Here is a 19,298-nt window from a genome sequence, read left to right on the forward strand (position 1 = left end):
TCTTTTTCTTTCTCTTATTCGCAGCCCAGCTCCCTCCCAAAAAAGATCTCTTTCCCTCCCTCTCGCTTACACATAGGACCTGCTCGTCAGCCACAACTCTATCCCCTTCCCTTCTTCCTCCTATGGGAGATGCAGACGCCGCCGCCCTCGTGCGTGGGTGGCCCCCCACACAGCAACCCCGGTGCCCCAGTCCTGCCCCTCCCACCTACTCCCCGCCCCACCTTCGGCACCGCGCACGCACCTGCGTCGTCCCAGGCCCCACAACCGCCTCGACATCTCCCTATGTGCGCAGGCAAAGAGCTGCCACTGCCCTGCTCGTCACGAAGCGCCCGCGCAGCCCCTCGGCCCCAGTTATACTTCACAATAACTCAAAAAAAAAGCTCTATAGCCGCTGCAACTCCATGTATTAGCCAAACAAAATTGTTAAGCCCAAATATGTCTACGATATCATTTTTTTACCATCAACACCTATACATGAAAATTAATAAAATTTATGAAGGTTTATTTATGGAATATAATGTCCCAAAATATTTTTTCATGGCGGTTTTTTGAACCACCTTCACGAAATATTTATTCCGTTGGTGCAAAGGAAAGGTAGCTCAAGTAGTATTCTTGAGTAGATTTCTTGTACCCAAGGGTTTCAAATGAATCATCAATCATTTTGGGGAAAATTGGATGCATACCATTAAAAGATCCTGACTTTGGACAAATACCATCAAAAGATTTACAGAAATAGCATTGAAAGGTTGCTCCGTTGTTGATTTCAACCATTTTCTGTTAACTTGCCGTTGATTTGCTCAAGTTGCTCATAAGATAAAAGAACGCAGGACTCGCAGGAAGGCTGCCATGACCAAATCCACAGCCATGAGCAGTCGGCAACGCCACTGCTCGCATTCAGTCCGCCCTGCGCTGCAGTTCACGGCCACGGCCCACAGCCCATGGAGCTGCTCCCTCTCCCCTCTCCTTCACCACACTAAGCTCGTCGTGCCATCTCGAGCTGCTGCTTGCCGTCCATCATCTCCAATTTCTTCCTTTTCTGTTGTCGAGCACAGAAGGAGTTCACACCTGTCGATCCATGACGCCTGACCACCGCGCGGTCCGATTCCTTCGACAGTGAGCATCCATAGACTCTCCTCCACCTTTTCCAAGCCGTGCCCCTTCCTCTCCTTGTCTGTACCGAACTGCTCTTGATCATCAGAGCCGCAACAATGGCCGCCAATAGCGCTCGATAGTCGATACTCCCCTGCTCCCCCCCCCCCCCAACACACACACGCTGTGAACCCCCAAAATGGAAACCCCTCATCCTTCTATCTCTCCCTATACCCTCAGATTTAGGAATGGTAGCCTAGAACTGGATTTCAGATTCAGGAATGGTAGCCTAGAACTGGATTTCAGATTTAGGAATGGTAGGTGAAGCTCCACTAAGCACCATGGTGAGCACGGTGGCGGCTCATGTCGATGGTCGTCGTCATTGACTCAGCCCAGGCCGGACTGAACGGCAAGTTAACAGAATGGTAGAAATCAACAACGGAGCAACCTTTCACTGCTATTTCTCTAAAGCTGAATCTTTTGATAGCATTTTTTCAAAGTCAGGATCTTTTAATGGTATGGATCCAATTTTCCCATCATTTTGGGATTTACATCTACAAATGGGATGTCAACTGAAAAAGGTATAAAGGATACTATGTACCGAGCATTTTCAGAATCAAAGCTAGATCAAAATTAAGACAAATGCAGACAAGATAGCCTAACAGACATATTGTACATAATCTATTCCCATTTATGTAACCATTTTTTTCTTCAAATTTGTGCGCTAAGTAGTAAAGGTGCAAACTACAAAGGGAGATGCAAACCTGAAACCTGCATCTTTCTTTTGGCTGTAGGAAATGAGACCAGCATGGAACCTTTCTAGAAACTTGCCACTGCTTATCCCAGGATTGTTTGGTGTAAGAAGTTGAGTTGATGGTTGAAAGCGTCAATAGATTTCGAAAATATACGTCAACAGTTTTTGCTATTTGTGGGCAATCAGCAAAATAGATCCCAAGCTCCTTGATCAGCAATGCACGTAAAAGTAGTGCCACACAGGTTAACCAACTTGCTTTCTCAGCACTATACTTCAAATGAAACCGAACTTTTTTTTTGTCGGGTATACCTGAGTAAGGGATTTCGAATCATTGTTTGCTGACCCTATGTACACATCCTTTTTATCTGATATTAGACCTTTGAATGCACAACACCAGATCCCCACCAATACCCAAAAAGAAACAGCTACATTCTCAACATTTGGTCTTCCTGTGGCCAGATCGGTGCTCTCTTGGTCAAAATCAGGAGAAAATCCAGAGTGTTGGACAATCCTGAAATGATACTGCAGTTATCAAAAGAGAAAATAAATCTCTTCGTTTGCCTTATCACTTCTTCCTTCTTCGAGATTCAGTTGTGACACCAGGTTTGCTGTTGGCATACAGCTATGTCAATATTCCATATTTTAGACCGACATCCTCTCACTACTAGAATCGGGATCTTTGCCGAGTGCAAATTGCTTTGCCTGAGTGTTTAAAAATTGGACACTCGGCAAAGACCTTCTTTGCCGAGTCTTTGCCGAGTGCCGCACTCGGCAAAAAAAGGCTCTCGGCAAATGACTTATTTGCCGAGTGCCAGGCTCTCGGTAAAAGTGCGGCACTCGGCATAGGCTATCCCGCGTAACGGTGTTCGGCCACGTCCTTCTTTGCCGAGTACCTGTTGTTAGGCACTCGGCAAAGAAGGTTTTTTTTAAAAAAAATTCTTTGCCGAGTGTCCCAAATCTGGCACTCGGCAAAGATTTTTTTTAAAAAATACTTTGTCGAGTGCCCCTGACACGGCGCTCGGCAAAGAATTTTTTTTCGAAATGTCTTTGCCAAGTGCTCTTGTGAAGGCACTCGGCAAAGAGGATTTTTTTTAAAAAATTCAAAACCCTCTTTACGAGTGTCTTATTCTTGGCACTAAGCAAAGACCCCCAACCACATATTTAGAAAAAGATCATTATCTTTTTAGAAAATGGAGTATTTTTCTAACAAACATAGTTTTTTGTCTACTCCCGGTGTAGGAGCAGAATTTTTAGTGGATCTAGATGGAAGCATGTTTTTGCGTACTCCCAGTGGTGTAGGAGCAGCATGTGTACGTGATCTTGATCTTGGGAGCATGATAAAACTCTCAACAAGGGTCAACAAGACTTGACCAAACTCAACACAATAACAAGCAGCATATGTGGAAGGCTTGAAACTTGTAAAATGTTATATTTGGCTTTGGTAGGAGTTGCTCACCAAATGAGGAGTATGTGATACTATGGTTTTATAATATTTTTATCAAAACAAATTCTCCAAGCACTTTGAATAGAAATGGTAGGATTTCCAAGTCAGAACTATATCACACCTCCCAACAACTTAGTCAACATGATTGTCCTATTAGAATATTTTCCCACAAGTATAAGTGTATGTATATGGAACAAACTTTACGCAAGCTTCTATCTTAAAATATTGTAAACATGTCACTTTTCAAAACTTTGAATGAAGTGTGGTTTGACAAATTTGTATAGGGGCATTGTTGGTTCATTGAGTTTATTTTTAGTGATCAAGATTTTGTTTTAAACTCAAGGTTGTAGGGAGTTGAGGGTAGAGTTTGCACAAACCATCATTGAAGATAAAGGAGCTAAATGAGTCAGAAGTGGTTTGGCTAAACCTCTGGTTTAGCCAATCCTCTCTGGAGCTTTCTATCATGTCCTTCTACATGCTTGATTGTTGATGTTGTGCAACATGTTTGGGAGGGGGGAATCTCGAGTGTGTGTTATGCTTCAGAGATCTCCCCCACACTTATTCTTGTACCTGCTTTTGTTCAACAAAAAAATAGAAGTGGAACAACAAGGGGCCCTGCCTGTTTGAACACCGGGGAGCCTAAATGTTATTATTATCATGTTTTTTATATATTATTATTATTACTATTGTTGTTGTTATTATATATTATTATTTTTTAAAGTATTCACCAACTTTTATCTTTTAACATAACTCAAGCAAGGCTAAAGGTAAAGTTTGCAACATAATCATAGCCTTGATTTATCTCCATCATGTATTACCTCCATTGTTTTATGAAAGTAATTGCTCAAGTTCATTAACCAAAATTAAACACCATGTTTAAATTTGATTAAAGAAGATTATTTTAACCTGAGAAGCATGCTTAATTTAAAACGCCTATGGATGTATTGCTAGAGAATGCATCCAAACTAGAGCATACAACATAAACAAGGGAAGCATGATTTTATATTTCCATGAAGACAAATTTGAGTAAATGGGTTGGTGAACATTTTAGTTTCCTTTGCATACCTGAGTGTTCTTATTGGCTGCACATGTGGATGAATATTTGAAGTTGCTGCAGCAGTTGCAAGATTATGTGTGGTCCAACTCAGGTGAGCCTAAGGCTAGGCCATACACACAAATAGTGTGTATAGACCATGGGCCTCGGTGGTAACAAAGTTTTTAGAGGATGAGAGTCCTCTCTTCTTTTTTTGTTTATATATATCATTTTTTCTCTCCTTTTTTCTCTCTTTTTTATATATTTTTTAGCAAGATAGAGCTGTCATCATTTTTTTCTTCTTTTTGACCAAGATGGCTTTTGGTGTGTATGGAACTTGTGGTGATACACTCACCATCCTCCCCCACACTTGGACTTTTGTGTAAAAACCAAGTGTGTAATGTCGGGGTCTCCTTTTCGAGCATGTTCCATCACCAAAGATCATCATGGTATGTAGTCAATGCAGCTTCCATGTTTTTTAGGCATCATATGTCCCCTATTCTTCTTGATCTTCACTTGAAAGGGTTAGCAAACAAGAATACCCAAAGGTGCATATTATATTGACAACATGTTCTTGCTTTTTATTGAAGAGGAAGTAGTTGTTGTTTTTTCATTATTTTATATATATATATATATTTATGATTATTATTATATTATTATTCTTTTTTTACCATAATGCAGGGTATCTTCCAGCACTGCTTAGTTTATGGTCATAAGCTTAACCTTGGGAACTTCATCATGCGATTATTAATGGTGGTGTAGTTCCCATCTTCGCCACCAAGCATTTAGCAATGTCGTTCCAGCTGCAAGGTTAGTACCATAGTGCTACTACGGAATTTGTAATATTTGTCATAAACATATGCATCCACAACCATTCTTCTAAAAGTTTTGAAATGATGATTAGGAGAAGGTTGGAATCCTCGTAGAAACATCGGGTACTATAAGCAAGATGTCCATGGCACATAAGTTTTCGTTCTTGAGAGATATATCATGTAGAATCAACGTTGAATCTCGACCACTATTGAGAACAACATTTTGATGGTCAGTGGGACAAAGCTTTAGTTCGAGAGAGAGTGGTGATGAACATTTTGTTTCACAAGAAAGCTCAGGTGAAACAAACGGGGATATGAATTTCACCTCCCGAACTCTTCACTAAGGTTCCCTTGAGACGTTTTTTCTTGGATAAGCTTTTCAAAAGGGAAACCTATGAGGAGATCAAACTCGAGGATGGCATAGATATGGAAGTCCAAGCGAATCTCATTTTCATCTATTTTGATTGGCACGACCCGAGTAATCCCACAACATTCAAAGATGAATCCCGAGGGAATTTTGAAGAGCTTGTTGGTGGAGACTACCGGCATTTTGCCCAACAGGGTTTTTGAAAGGAATTTAGACATAATATTAGTCTCAACTGTGGGGTTATGTAGGGCTTTGACAATAGTTCCCCTTAACGAACAAGGCATAGTCATGGAAGGTGAAAGAATTCGAATGACTTCAGAAGAACATTTCACTTCCATTAACCATTCCTTTGATGGTTCTACCTTGGGGAAACTTCTTTGTGTGCTTTACGTGCCATGATATCTTCGAGGTATTGCCATAATCCTCGAATTTGATAGGGAACTCTGAAGGATGAATTACTCTTTCCTTCATCGTCCGTGATTCGGGTGAGAGCTCAAGAGTCGAATCTAAGAATGTTATGGGTTTGGATTTGGCTAATGAGGGCTCCTCAAAATCTAACATGACTTTTGCCTGGAAGGGTTTTATGATGGAAGAAGTGTGTTTGTCCATGAAGTGCTCAAGGAATGTCACCTGTTCCGTCATGGTTTTGTGTGTAAATCTACCTCTGGGGGTCATGTCAAGGCATAGGTCAGCTTCCATGTCAATACCCAAACAAAAGAGTCACAACAATATATTGTCAGGTAAAGACAAGTCTGGGCCGACATGTATTAACGCTGAAAACCTAGCCTAGGCTGCACCTATAGACTCTTTCTCACGCTGCTAAAAGTCGAGGATCGCCCTTGATAAAGAGACGATACGGGACATGGGGAAAAATGCAAGACAAAACTTGTCCTTAAGTTCATCCTAGTTCCCATTCATACTTTCTATGGCGTGTGTGTACCATTGCTTCACCTTCTCCATGAGAGAGAAGGGAAACAATTTCCACTTTAGAGTTTCTTGTGTCATGCCAAAGAAGCTCAGGCATGGACACATTTCCTCGAACTCAAGTAGGTGATGGCAGGGGTTTTTGTTATCATGTCCAGAGAAAGGGTTGTGCCCGAACCATGGCTATCAAGCCAGGGCGGAGTTCATAGCCAGATGAACAGGTGGTTTGAAAGGTGATGGCTCAGAGAACTCGCCATTTGAAGCAGACCGGTATTGGATAGGAGTAGTTTTCATGGTCAAAATATTTTGTGTTTTTTTATTAAAAAAAAGAAAAGATACAGATACGAGGATGAACTAGGTTCAAAGGAAATACAACAACTGTTCCCCGGCAACGGCACGAGAAATGCTTGTTGGTATTTCTTAATGCAAACAAAAATGATCCGCAAGTGTACGGAATTACCATTGTAGCATTTCACCCGAAAGTATTCAGGGTATCGTATTTTCCACAGGGAATGAAGGTAAATATTCTATCTAGTTCATCCAAGGACAACACAAGGATAGAGTAGGTAGAGGGTAGAGAGGATTCCTATGGTTAAGAGTCTAAGGATAGATAAACTTTATTGTTACTCGCTTACTTTGGGCATCGGAGCGCACATGGTCTGCCAGGCGATACTGGCTTACGGCTCTACGCCATGCCTAGACATGGGGGATTACATGGGATGGATAGGGCTATAACCACCAGCCACCTACTCCTCACTGTGGAGCACGAGGCAAACAAAGGTAGCCTCTAGCCTAGACACCACGTCTACGCTATCAACTACTACTCTATTGTCATTCAGGGTGATCCTCTTTATCAGGAGGCCTCTACTAGACCATCCACCACTGGGACGGATGATGAACCCACAAACAAATAAGAGTAAAGATTAACTAATCAAAGACTTTATATCCAAAAGAACCACGAACACTCACTTACGAAGTATAGAGCAGGTGGTACAAGACGGGGAGACACCGACAAGTCCGACGCTTTCCCAAGCTCTCCCTCACATCTCTCCAACTACTTGCTCTAGATAGCTAGCTAGGGCCTAAGCCCTTGGGATGGTGCTCTTGGTGTTGCTCCTTGTTCCATGAGGTGTTGTTCAAATGAGGAGGGAGCCTCCTTTTATAGGTGGAGAGGAGGGGGTTCCTTAGAAAATTCCCTATTCCCTTATGGATGGAGCAAACCACCCTCCTCAGCATTTAATTTACCACCAAACCACCTGAACTGACCAAAGAGAGGCGGTATGAACCGCCTGGAGAAGGTTGGGCCTGAGGCACGCCAGCAGGGGTCGCTCGCACCATGGGTGCAGCCGCACCCTAAGTGGGCCACCTTGAGTCCAATTTTGTTGTGAGGTCTTCTTTGGTCTTCTAGAGTGGGCCTATGTGGGTTTGGTGCTGATTGGTGGTGTTTGGATTTAGGTTTGTCATTTTTCTTCTCTCGTATGGGCCCTAAATCTTCTAGTGGTTGGGCCTCTCTCCTTTAGGCTTGTGTAGAATGGTGTTAGTGCTCCATTCTTTTGCACATTTCTTAGCCCTTTATGTGTACTTCCACAAATGCCCTCCTGCAAATGGTCAAACACCAAAACTTGTAGAAATTATCAGTTTTAAAGTCATATTTCTATGTTTCGTGTTTGTGTGCTAGGATTTTATGCAAGTGTTGGCGGTTGATTATGTGAGTTAAGCACCGCCAACACCCATATTTCCTCAAGATCAATGTCTCAGCTTCTAAGCTCAACTAATTCTGATTTCCCAACACAACTTGTTGTATGACTTTATTGGCCAAGTACTTTATCTGAATTGAATGACTTAGTGTTGGCTAAGCAGCCCATACACATCAGTAATGCAGCTGCCATTAATACCATAACTTCCACAAACTCATTGGCAATATGAAACAATTAAGCATGTGAACCATATGTATAAGGGCACAATTTCATTCCTCAGCTCCACATTATGTTGAAGTTTGCTATGAGTCATACACAGAGTAGACATGCTAATTAATGAATATGGCAATAGAACCAAGGGTTTGACTATTCTCTCATAATATTCCCCTTGTTGATCTGAAACTTGCGCACCTTAATATTAAGTTATGCTGATTTCTCATGCCAGCCTTTATGAAGTGCTTCAGATTAGTTCACTAAATGGAGAGATTTATCCATGATGAGAGTCAACATTAATTAAGGTAAGTAAATGAACTACAAGTCTACTAATGCCGCAAGGAAATGAACTACAAGAATCAAGGTTTCGAATTTCTAAATTCCCATATTATCTCAACTATTTGACATAACTTCTCTTGGTACAAGGTAGGAGCTGAGTAACATAAGTTTTAAATTAAGCCTGATACATGAAGTATCTCAGCTCTAATGAGAAGCTTTATTTCTCCCCTTCGAAATGTGGCTTAATCAATAAATGTTATAATTTCGATCAGGGTCTCATTTGTCATACTTCTCTTTATCATTAGCATAGCACATAATCATCATAGAATAATCATTTAGAGGCAATATGTAAACAACGACTCACTTCAAGAAATAAAATAACGTCATTGTTACATTTAATTCAATAAATTAACCCCGAGCGTACAAACATGATCAACTAATACAATGAAGAAACTCAACTAATATTCCTTATGCTGGGACATAGATTACATCGTTTGAGAAGACATAAACTAATGGCAGTATATGGCCTCATCTTCGATATCCTCATACGCTTTAGTTTGTCGGATTTGGAGCAGAGCGGATAATACACAGGTGTGGATGTGAATGTGGATTTTTCCGGATGTTAGAACTAGTATGGATACGGAGCAGAATCAGATCAGATACAAATTTAAATAGTCAAGTAATATGTGCATACATAGAGAATTATATCCTTGTCAATAATTAATTTTGTAAAGAGCGAATAACAAGTAGTAGTCAACAATCCTCCATTGTATTCCATGTTGGGGCTATGACACCAACACAATTAACACTTAACAAGTTACCCTCACTCACAAATGATAAGTTTTATCCAATATATAATAAGAGCAGCAAGATCTCAATTCAAAATTTATAACGTCAAACAACAACATCACAAAATAAGAGTTCTCAACTAATAAGCATTTTTTAAATCCTAAATTCCTCTAGGTTTTAGTGTAGGAACATAAATTATTGGATATCCTATTATAAACATCAGATAATCTGCATAGAATTTGCGGGTGATCCATATTCTTCGAATTTTGTTGATTCCATATTCTACCCCACATCCACAAATCAGATTTAGATTATCCATATCCTAGATATTAAAAGTTCTTCTTCATCTTACTATTACTAATTAGATACCCATTAGAAGCACCACGTTAATTCTCACCAGATGCGCTAAGAAAAAAGATAAATTCTAGAAATTCTCACAATAATTAGAAATATCTGACCTTTAGTTTGGGAGACTATAATCATCGTCATCGATAATAGTCAGCCAATCTATCATAATTTATAAAAACATTACCCACCTATGCCGTTATGAAAAATACATAAAGTAACCCTCTAATTTTCTATCTAAATTACCCATCTCTGCCATTACGAAAGATAATTGAAAATACCCCCCTAAATTTGTATGTAAGTTACTCACAATTGCCATTGTGAATTAATTCAAAATAATCCCCTAAAGTTATATCTAAATTACCAAGCTTTGATATTATGAAACATAATTAAAAACCCTAACATTGCATCTAAATTACCCACTTTTGACGTTATGAAAGATAATTTAAAATACTCCTAATCATTTTATAAATAAACCACTTTTGTTATTGTGAAAGATAATACAAAGTAACCTCCTAAGTTTGTATTAAACCTACCAATATATGTCATTGTGAAAGAATATAAAATATTATTACAGAAAATATATTTGTATCAGCTCAGCCAATATAAAAAATAAAAAAACATGTCTCTCACATTTACATATAGATACTATGTTATTACAGAAAATGAATCAATATCCATAGAGTGTGGGAAATAATTTCTGTATATATATAACTACTCTATAGCTACAATAAATCAATATCTATAGAGTGGAAAATAATTTGTATAATCAATATCCATATTCGGTGGCCACACTAAGTTATGGTAAATACTATTCTAATTCACGAGATTATAGTAACTCCCTCCAAAGTGATTTACTATAATATTATGGTAAATATCATCATGAATTATACTAACACATATATCGTAAATATGTATTCACTTTGTCGTAAATTAGTATAAACATTAACGTAAATCAATGTGGCTATAGAAATATCTATAACCATTCTAGATAGATGATAACAAATTCAAAAGTTGTTAAGCATAAAGTTGTATAACATTTCGAGATTTAAAACTTTTGTCTTGGTAGTTCTCCATCTGAAGTCGTTTAAAAATTTTGAATTTTAATATGTAGTTTTACTGTTCAGCGCCTATTTTTAAAGGTAGTCATCTCTACGAATCTATTTGTAGGGGTGGTTGGATCTAGAGCCACCCCTAAAAATAGAGTCATTTGTAGAGGTGGCTAGAAATATCAACTGCCCCTACAAATCGATTTGTAGAGATGACTCGTTTTAGAAACTATATTTTTAGAGTCAGTTTTAGATTGAGCCGCTCCGCAAAAGAAAAAAGAGGTGTCTAGTAGTGATATATACAGTGTTGGCCACGACACGATACTCTGCTTGAGCGCTGGTACGAGATACTTGATCAGGAAGGACCATTGAGACGAGATTGTCACTAAAAAATGACATAGTCAGATGTTGACTTGCCCTATCTGGACAACCTGCCCAATTAGCATCAAGCCACAGGAGGAGACACAAGTGACAAGTGTAGAGTGCTGCAAGCATCTGATTCATATGTAGGTTCCTTGTTAGGCTGTCAGTTACAACTTTTTGAAAGTAAAACTAAAGAAATTAGCATTAGTATTTTCCTTTATGTTTACAAGTTCACATGATTGAGTAATAGTAATTAATGCAAAGAAAAATAACTAGGGATGTATTTTCAGTGGGATTCTGTTACGGATCATAAACAACCGCTAAAGCATTGCATAAATACATATCGAATTTCATCATTTGGATCATTCGCTCTTCATTTGCTCTCTGAACGAGAATTGCAGCCGCCAGTCGACGTGTCACTGCCGGTGGACGTCTCCCCGAAAGACAGATCGCCGTAGCCATCTCCTCCCATGGTTACGGTATGAAACGTGTCGCCGCTGTACATCTGCGGCCGCAGCACCGGCAACTTCACCACATCCGCCGTGGACTGCAGGACGTGCATGGCACGCGCGATGGACGGCCGTTCGCTGCGGTCCGGGTGAGCGCACCAGAGCCCCACGACCAGCGCTCGCTCCATCTGCCTCCGCTCCTCCACCTCGCCATCATCGCCCTGGAGGCTCAACAACCTCTCGTCCACCGCCTCGGCGATGGCATTCCTTCTGTACAGGCGCCACACCCACCTCACCAGCACGAACAGGTCGTCGCTGTCGTCGGGCTCCTCCACCGGGCGCCGGCCGGTGACGAGCTCCAGGAGGACGACGCCGAAGCTGTAGACGTCCGACACGGCGCTGGGGCGGCGCGTGTTGACGAGCTCCGGATCGATGTATCCCGCGGTGCCCAGCACCACCTTCGTCGTGGCAGGCCTCACGCCGTGGTCGATCAGCCTCGCCAGGCCGAAGTCGCCCAGCTTGGCGTCCAGCGAGGAATCCAGCATGATGTTGCTCGGCTTGATGTCGCCGTGCACTACACACTGCTCCCACTCCGCGTGGAGGTACCGCAGCGCAGAGCCGAGGCTGATGATGATCTTGTACCTGTTGATAGAAGATGATAAGGTTTGTATGTATGTATAAAAAGGAAAATTGTTACCAGAATAGTATTTTGAAACATAAGATTGCCAAATAATTAATACCATATAAAAAATTGTGGCATTGCTAAAATGTTCAAGTTCATGGGAGGTTATAGCATCTTAATTTTCACTACACCATCATTACCCGTGGGTGTGCTTGGATTATATGACCAAAAGTTACCATATTTCTTTCCCAAACTTCATAAAATGCGTGGCTAACAATTTATTCACTCACACCATAAGTATTGTTTGGCAAAGAAATGGATCAATTGACAAGTGGGGCCGAAGAATGGCATTATGGCAGAGAATTCAACAATAGCTTAAGAAATTATGGCGCACCTAAACTATAGCGTGGCTGCGCTTGCCCATAAACCAAACAAGCGGATACCATTACACCTAGATAGTGCCTATAACTCATGGGTAAAATTAACTGTAACTTTATTATAAATAACTAAGGTTTAAGAAAGTTCAACTGATAGCATCTCTAAGAGTACCTAATATTTTCTTCCTAAAAATATGAAGTTTTACAACTCCTTAAAAAAAAGTATTGGAAGGAATAAAGAAGGCCATCTCTAAAAGTTTCTAATAATCCACTCCTAAAATATAGAAGACAATTTTACATCAGGAATCATATACTATTTCTAAATTATCCTAACCACTTTTATATATTCTTTCTCTCTTGTACATTTGCATCAGTAACTCTTTCCTACTATTTATTCTTTCCACGCCCTTCCACCTTTAGATTGGCCGACAAACACGCGCGGAAGAGAGAAGATACGCACGACTCAGAAGCGTGTAACTTTACGCGGAATAGGGTGATTTTTCCCAAGTTCTAAAAGATTAGGATGATGGATTAGGAGTTGTTGGAGAGGGGGGTTTTCTTATCTTGCTAAAAACCAAGGATTAGAAATGGATTTAGGAAACTCTTGGAGATGCTCTAATACCCACACCATCCTAAAGCATGAATCTTAGTTAGGTTTCATGTCTATTGGGAAACTAGGCAAAATAATCTTATGTACTCTACCCGTTTTTCAAAATAAATAATATTTTTTCAGAAATTTTCAGACAAATTAAGGACTCATCTTCTTTTAATTTCTTTTCTGGAGAATATCTCTTGGATTTGGTAGTTATTGTTTATATGCCCTCATGATTAGCTTCCGCATTACGAGGCAGTGTCCTATGTTTTTTATAGAATGTTTTTTTTTTGACAAATTATAAACTTTAGAAATTTATTTATTGGAGACGAAGGGAGTATGTCTTAGTAATTGGCAAAAAAAAACTTTGTATGAGCTATTTATCTAGATATAATATTTATCTAGATATATAGTAAAAAGCTATATATATATATATATATATATATATATATTAAAAAATCAGAATGTTTTATAATTTGGAACATATGGGGTAATTGAGATGATAGGAAGGGCATGCATTTGATACTTCAACAGTATGAGCTATTGAATGTTGAGGAATTTCCAGCACAATCATTATTCGTATAGGAGAACAATTAAGGCTTTGCTCTTCGACAGTTCCATGTAAACATGTAATGCAGCAAAAAAAAAAAAAAAGTCGATCATACCTTTGAGGCCAGGTAAGCAACCTCGTGTTTTTATACATGTGCCTGTCAAGGCTGCCCTCCGACACGAGTTCGTAGACGATGAGGAGACCTTTGCAGCTGTCACACCAACCGATCAACTGCACGAGATTGCGGTGCCTCAGCCGGCTGATGATCTTCACCTCGGCCTCGAACTCCTTCCTCCCCTGCACGGACGACTCCGAGAACTTCTTTATGGCCACATGGCGGTCCTGGCCGTCGATCTTGAGGCATCCCTGGTAGACGTGGCCGAAGCCGCCTCTCCCCAGCTTCATCTCTTCAGAGAAATTGCTCGTCGCGGCCGCAAGTTGGCTGTAATAATACCTCTTTGGGCCGACGCCTTTCTCAAACTCAGCCTCGCCGCCGTCGTGTTCCTCGTCGAGTTCGCCGCCGCCGCCGCCGGATCCGGATGCTTCCTTGGATTTCTTCCAAATCCTCAGTTTCCGCCTCAGAACAAACCCAATTAAAGCGCATATAACCACAAACACAGCTGCAGCAGCAGATACTGCTATCATGCTGCTATGCGCCTTGGAATGCCTTTTGGAGGTGATGGCTTGAGAGGGCACAGGTGCAGGTGCTTCCCCAGGTGACATGGCGAGAGAAGAGTTGAAGGACCACGACAGGAGCTGGTGCGCCTCGACGTTTTTGCCGGTGGCAGCGGAGAAGCCGACGGCCACCATCTGGGGCAAGCTTCTCCTCATGTCGACGTTGGCGCTGACACGGTACGGTGCCCCGTTCATCCGGAGGGTGACGGACAGCGTCTCCGTGCTGTTGTCGTAGGCGACGTCGGCGGCCAAGGTCTCACCAGACTTGATGCTCTTGTTGGGCGAGATGGAATCAGCAGAGAAGATGGAGTTGACGTCGATCCCGACGTGGTTTCCGTCCACCTCTCCCCACTCGGCGTTCTGGAACGTGTCGAACTCGACCGCCACGACGCGGTCGTCGCCCCTGGCGTCCCTGTTGGTGCTGTCGTTGAAGAGGCCCAGGTTCCTGCCGAAGCTGCCGGGGGGCGGCACCCCGGACGCGTGGTGCGCGAGGAAGAACGCCATCCCGTCGGCGCTCGGCTCCGGCGAGTCCTGTCGAGCCGGCTTGATCCGGAATGTGAAGGAGGTGGTGAAGCTGGCGAGCTCGCCGGTGGTGCCGTCCCAGAGAGGCATCGGCTGCGTGTACGTCAGCCGGCCGACGCTGTGGTTGTTGCGGTCGCCCATGTCGTTCTTGGTCAGCTCGATCGCGTTCTCGGTGCTGTGGAAGTAGGCGTCGCCGGAGCAGGCCAGCTCTGCATTATGGGCGGTGCAGGTGGAGTCGGGGTCTGAGAAGTTGAAGTGGAAGGAGAGCGAGGCGGCGAGGGGGACGTGGATGGAGGACAGCAGGTAGAAGAGGCAGCACAGCGTGGACAGAAGGCAGCGAGAGCTCGTCACCGCCATTGTTGGAGCTTGGTCGTAGCAGGGAGAGCTGCTAGGCTTGGTAGGAAAATTGTTGCACAGAGACACTCATGCTGACCAGGTCTGCAGGTGTCTCCATAGGAGCAGGACTAGGACGCAGCACTGCGGCTTACCACGGAGTGTCCAGCGGGAGCCCTGGACACATTAGCCATTCTTCCTTAGGAGTTGTCTATGGAGTACATCTCGTATCGTCCTGTTGTGTTCTGGAAGCAAGCATAGTAGCCGGCCTGGATGCTGGATTGAAGTGATATCCAGCTATTTATCAGGCCATTTGGCTGGTTTGGGATTTCGAGGAGGAGTAAATAGGTGTGTGCAGGTGAGCACCAGAGCGGCCATACAAACGAGACAAATGAACACGGCCAAACTGAAAATGGACAGGTTGTTGATGGACTCCAAACGGAGGAATGCGATGGGAAGATCGGGTTCAGAATTCTGAAGAGTGCTGAGAGCCATCTAGCCATTCGGGAGAGAATCCTTCTGCTTTCACCTGATGGGCTGCGGAGGAAGAGTCCAGGTGTCCGGCGCAAAAGCATAGCGTGGGTGTGGCTATAGTAATGGCCTAGGCTAACCCGTTTGTAACCAAACTCGGTTGGTAAGGCCACACCAGTCATCACTCATTAGTAGGACGAACGGACAGGATACCGTCCTATACAGCGACAAGGTCTCTAAAACTTAACTTTAACTTGTTATTTTTATAGAAGTACAAGGTAGCGTGCCCTTACGTTGCTACGGGGTAATTAAACTTTTGTACTAAAAACACATGAATCGCACGATAAGATAACAATACTACAAAATTAAATACCAACATGAAAGTAACATTTAATCAAAAAACAAGGTTCGTAAAATTATCATAATCACGGATAGCGCGGAGTCGTAGGCTCACAAACTCTATTGTATTGACATTTCCATGCGTTACAACGGGAACAAATAATGCCCTGATAGTTCGAGCATGAACGTGTTGTATTGTTACAAAAAACGATAATGCGAGCGTAATGTTCGGAATATCAATATTACAAATTGAATTTTGTGCATGGCTAAAATTCTCATTGACGGCTTGCAATCATCAAGGTATGCATTTATAGTATTGTGCATTTGTGCATACGCACATAAAAGTTCATATCACCATGACAAGATTAATTGATTCCTCAACCAATTTTCCTAGATCTAGGTGACCACAGAAGCACCTTCTGCTATCATAAATTCATAATTACGCGAGAGATGTGGCCATGGCGGTGGTGCTGAAGACATTTGTTTCATCAAAGCCATGGAATGCTCCGCTGCAATAGTTGCATCTTAGGTTGCACCTCAAATTCATCAAACTGTGTCATGATCTCTACAGTTGAATTGGCAAGCACTGAAATAATGTCATGGGAAGCAGGATCAACGAATACACGAATACGGTTTGAGGCGCAAGTGATGCAAGATTTAGATGTTTTTATTGAGCAAACTTACAAAGGGGATCATATGTATTGTTATCAAGTTTTGTTTCCACAGGACTCAGCAATCGTTCAGCATGTATACATAGGACATAAAATTCTTTAGAAACATTCAAATTTTAGGGAATGAAATTTTGATCCTGTAGGAATAATATTTACAGATATGTTTTGGTGGTAATTTGTCTACACAACAGTCATTGGTTCTACTCATGGCCATAATATTTTATAGCAACAAATTGTAGGGTGTTGTTCAAGGAAAAATGAGGACCTCACCTTCAGTTCTTTACCGTAATCAAAATGTGAATTGAATTTACCAACACTGGAAATGACCTATAATCAATTTGAAAAATGTTCGGAACTTTGTAAACTTTGGTTGGGCCAAAAATCCAGCCTCCTCCACCATCCATCTTTTTCTTTCTCTTATTCGCAGCCCAGCTCCCTCCCAAAAAAGATCTCTTTCCCTCCCTCTCGCTTACACATAGGACCTGCTCGTCAGCCACAACTCTATCCCCTTCCCTTCTTCCTCCTATGGGAGATGCAGACGCCGCCGCCCTCGTGCGTGGGTGGCCCCCCACACAGCAACCCCGGTGCCCCAGTCCTGCCCCTCCCACCTACTCCCCGCCCCACCTTCGGCACCGCGCACGCACCTGCGTCGTCCCAGGCCCCACAACCGCCTCGACATCTCCCTATGTGCGCAGGCAAAGAGCTGCCACTGCCCTGCTCGTCACGAAGCGCCCGCGCAGCCCCTCGGCCCCAGTTATACTTCACAATAACTCAAAAAAAAAGCTCTATAGCCGCTGCAACTCCATGTATTAGCCAAACAAAATTGTTAAGCCCAAATATGTCTACGATATCATTTTTTTACCATCAACACCTATACATGAAAATTAATAAAATTTATGAAGGTTTATTTATGGAATATAATGTCCCAAAAATATTTTTTCATGGCGGTTTTTTGAACCACCTTCACGAAATATTTATTCCGTTGGTGCAAAGGAAAGGTAGCTCAAGTAGTATTCTTGAGTAGATTTCTTGTACCCAAGGGTTTCAAATGAATCATCAATCATTTTGGGGAAAATTGGATGCATACCATTAAAAGATCCTGACTTTGGACAAATACCATCAAAAGATTTACAGAAATAGCATTGAAAGGTTGCTCCGTTGTTGATTTCAACCATTTTCTGTTAACTTGCCGTTGATTTGCTCAAGTTGCTCATAAGATAAAAGAACGCAGGACTCGCAGGAAGGCTGCCATGACCAAATCCACAGCCATGAGCAGTCGGCAACGCCACTGCTCGCATTCAGTCCGCCCTGCGCTGCAGTTCACGGCCACGGCCCACAGCCCATGGAGCTGCTCCCTCTCCCCTCTCCTTCACCACACTAAGCTCGTCGTGCCATCTCGAGCTGCTGCTTGCCGTCCATCATCTCCAATTTCTTCCTTTTCTGTTGTCGAGCACAGAAGGAGTTCACACCTGTCGATCCATGACGCCTGACCACCGCGCGGTCCGATTCCTTCGACAGTGAGCATCCATAGACTCTCCTCCACCTTTTCCAAGCCGTGCCCCTTCCTCTCCTTGTCTGTACCGAACTGCTCTTGATCATCAGAGCCGCAACAATGGCCGCCAATAGCGCTCGATAGTCGATACTCCCCTGCTCCCCCCCCCCCCCCCAACACACACACGCTGTGAACCCCCAAAATGGAAACCCCTCATCCTTCTATCTCTCCCTATACCCTCAGATTTAGGAATGGTAGCCTAGAACTGGATTTCAGATTCAGGAATGGTAGCCTAGAACTGGATTTCAGATTTAGGAATGGTAGGTGAAGCTCCACTAAGCACCATGGTGAGCACGGTGGCGCTCATGTCGATGGTCGTCGTCATTGACTCAGCCCAGGCCGGACTGAACGGCAAGTTAACAGAATGGTAGAAATCAACAACGGAGCAACCTTTCACTGCTATTTCTCTAAAGCTGAATCTTTTGATAGCATTTTTTCAAAGTCAGGATCTTTTAATGGTATGGATCCAATTTTCCCATCATTTTGGGATTTACATCTACAAATGGGATGTCAACTGAAAAAGGTATAAAGGATACTATGTACCGAGCATTTTCAGAATCAAAGCTAGATCAAAATTAAGACAAATGCAGACAAGATAGCCTAACAGACATATTGTACATAATCTATTCCCATTTATGTAACCATTTTTTTCTTCAAATTTGTGCGCTAAGTAGTAAAGGTGCAAACTACAAAGGGAGATGCAAACCTGAAACCTGCATCTTTCTTTTGGCTGTAGGAAATGAGACCAGCATGGAACCTTTCTAGAAACTTGCCACTGCTTATCCCAGGATTGTTTGGTGTAAGAAGTTGAGTTGATGGTTGAAAGCGTCAATAGATTTCGAAAATATACGTCAACAGTTTTTGCTATTTGTGGGCAATCAGCAAAATAGATCCCAAGCTCCTTGATCAGCAATGCACGTAAAAGTAGTGCCACACAGGTTAACCAACTTGCTTTCTCAGCACTATACTTCAAATGAAACCGAACTT

At 42.3% G+C, this 19,298-nt stretch overlaps 2 protein-coding genes across 2 annotated transcripts in view; one reads left to right on the plus strand and one right to left on the minus strand.

The window, feature by feature from the left end:
* LOC136543996 (L-type lectin-domain containing receptor kinase IX.1-like) overlaps positions 1-19,298 on the plus strand; it is a 94,924-nt gene that overhangs the window by 20,653 nt on the left and 54,973 nt on the right. The window lies entirely within an intron of this gene.
* On the minus strand, positions 11,456-15,302 carry LOC136541868 (L-type lectin-domain containing receptor kinase IX.1-like). Its single transcript, XM_066534031.1, has 2 exons — positions 13,864-15,302; positions 11,456-12,249 (listed from the first exon to the last, which is right to left on the minus strand). The coding sequence occupies exons 1-2, from the start codon at positions 15,300-15,302 to the stop codon at positions 11,532-11,534; spliced, it is 2,157 nt and encodes a 718-aa protein (XP_066390128.1). The 3' UTR covers positions 11,456-11,531.

The sequence above is a fragment of the Miscanthus floridulus genome, chromosome 3, assembly GCF_019320115.1.
Source record: "Miscanthus floridulus cultivar M001 chromosome 3, ASM1932011v1, whole genome shotgun sequence".
In the NCBI taxonomy this organism is placed as follows: domain Eukaryota; kingdom Viridiplantae; phylum Streptophyta; class Magnoliopsida; order Poales; family Poaceae; genus Miscanthus; species Miscanthus floridulus.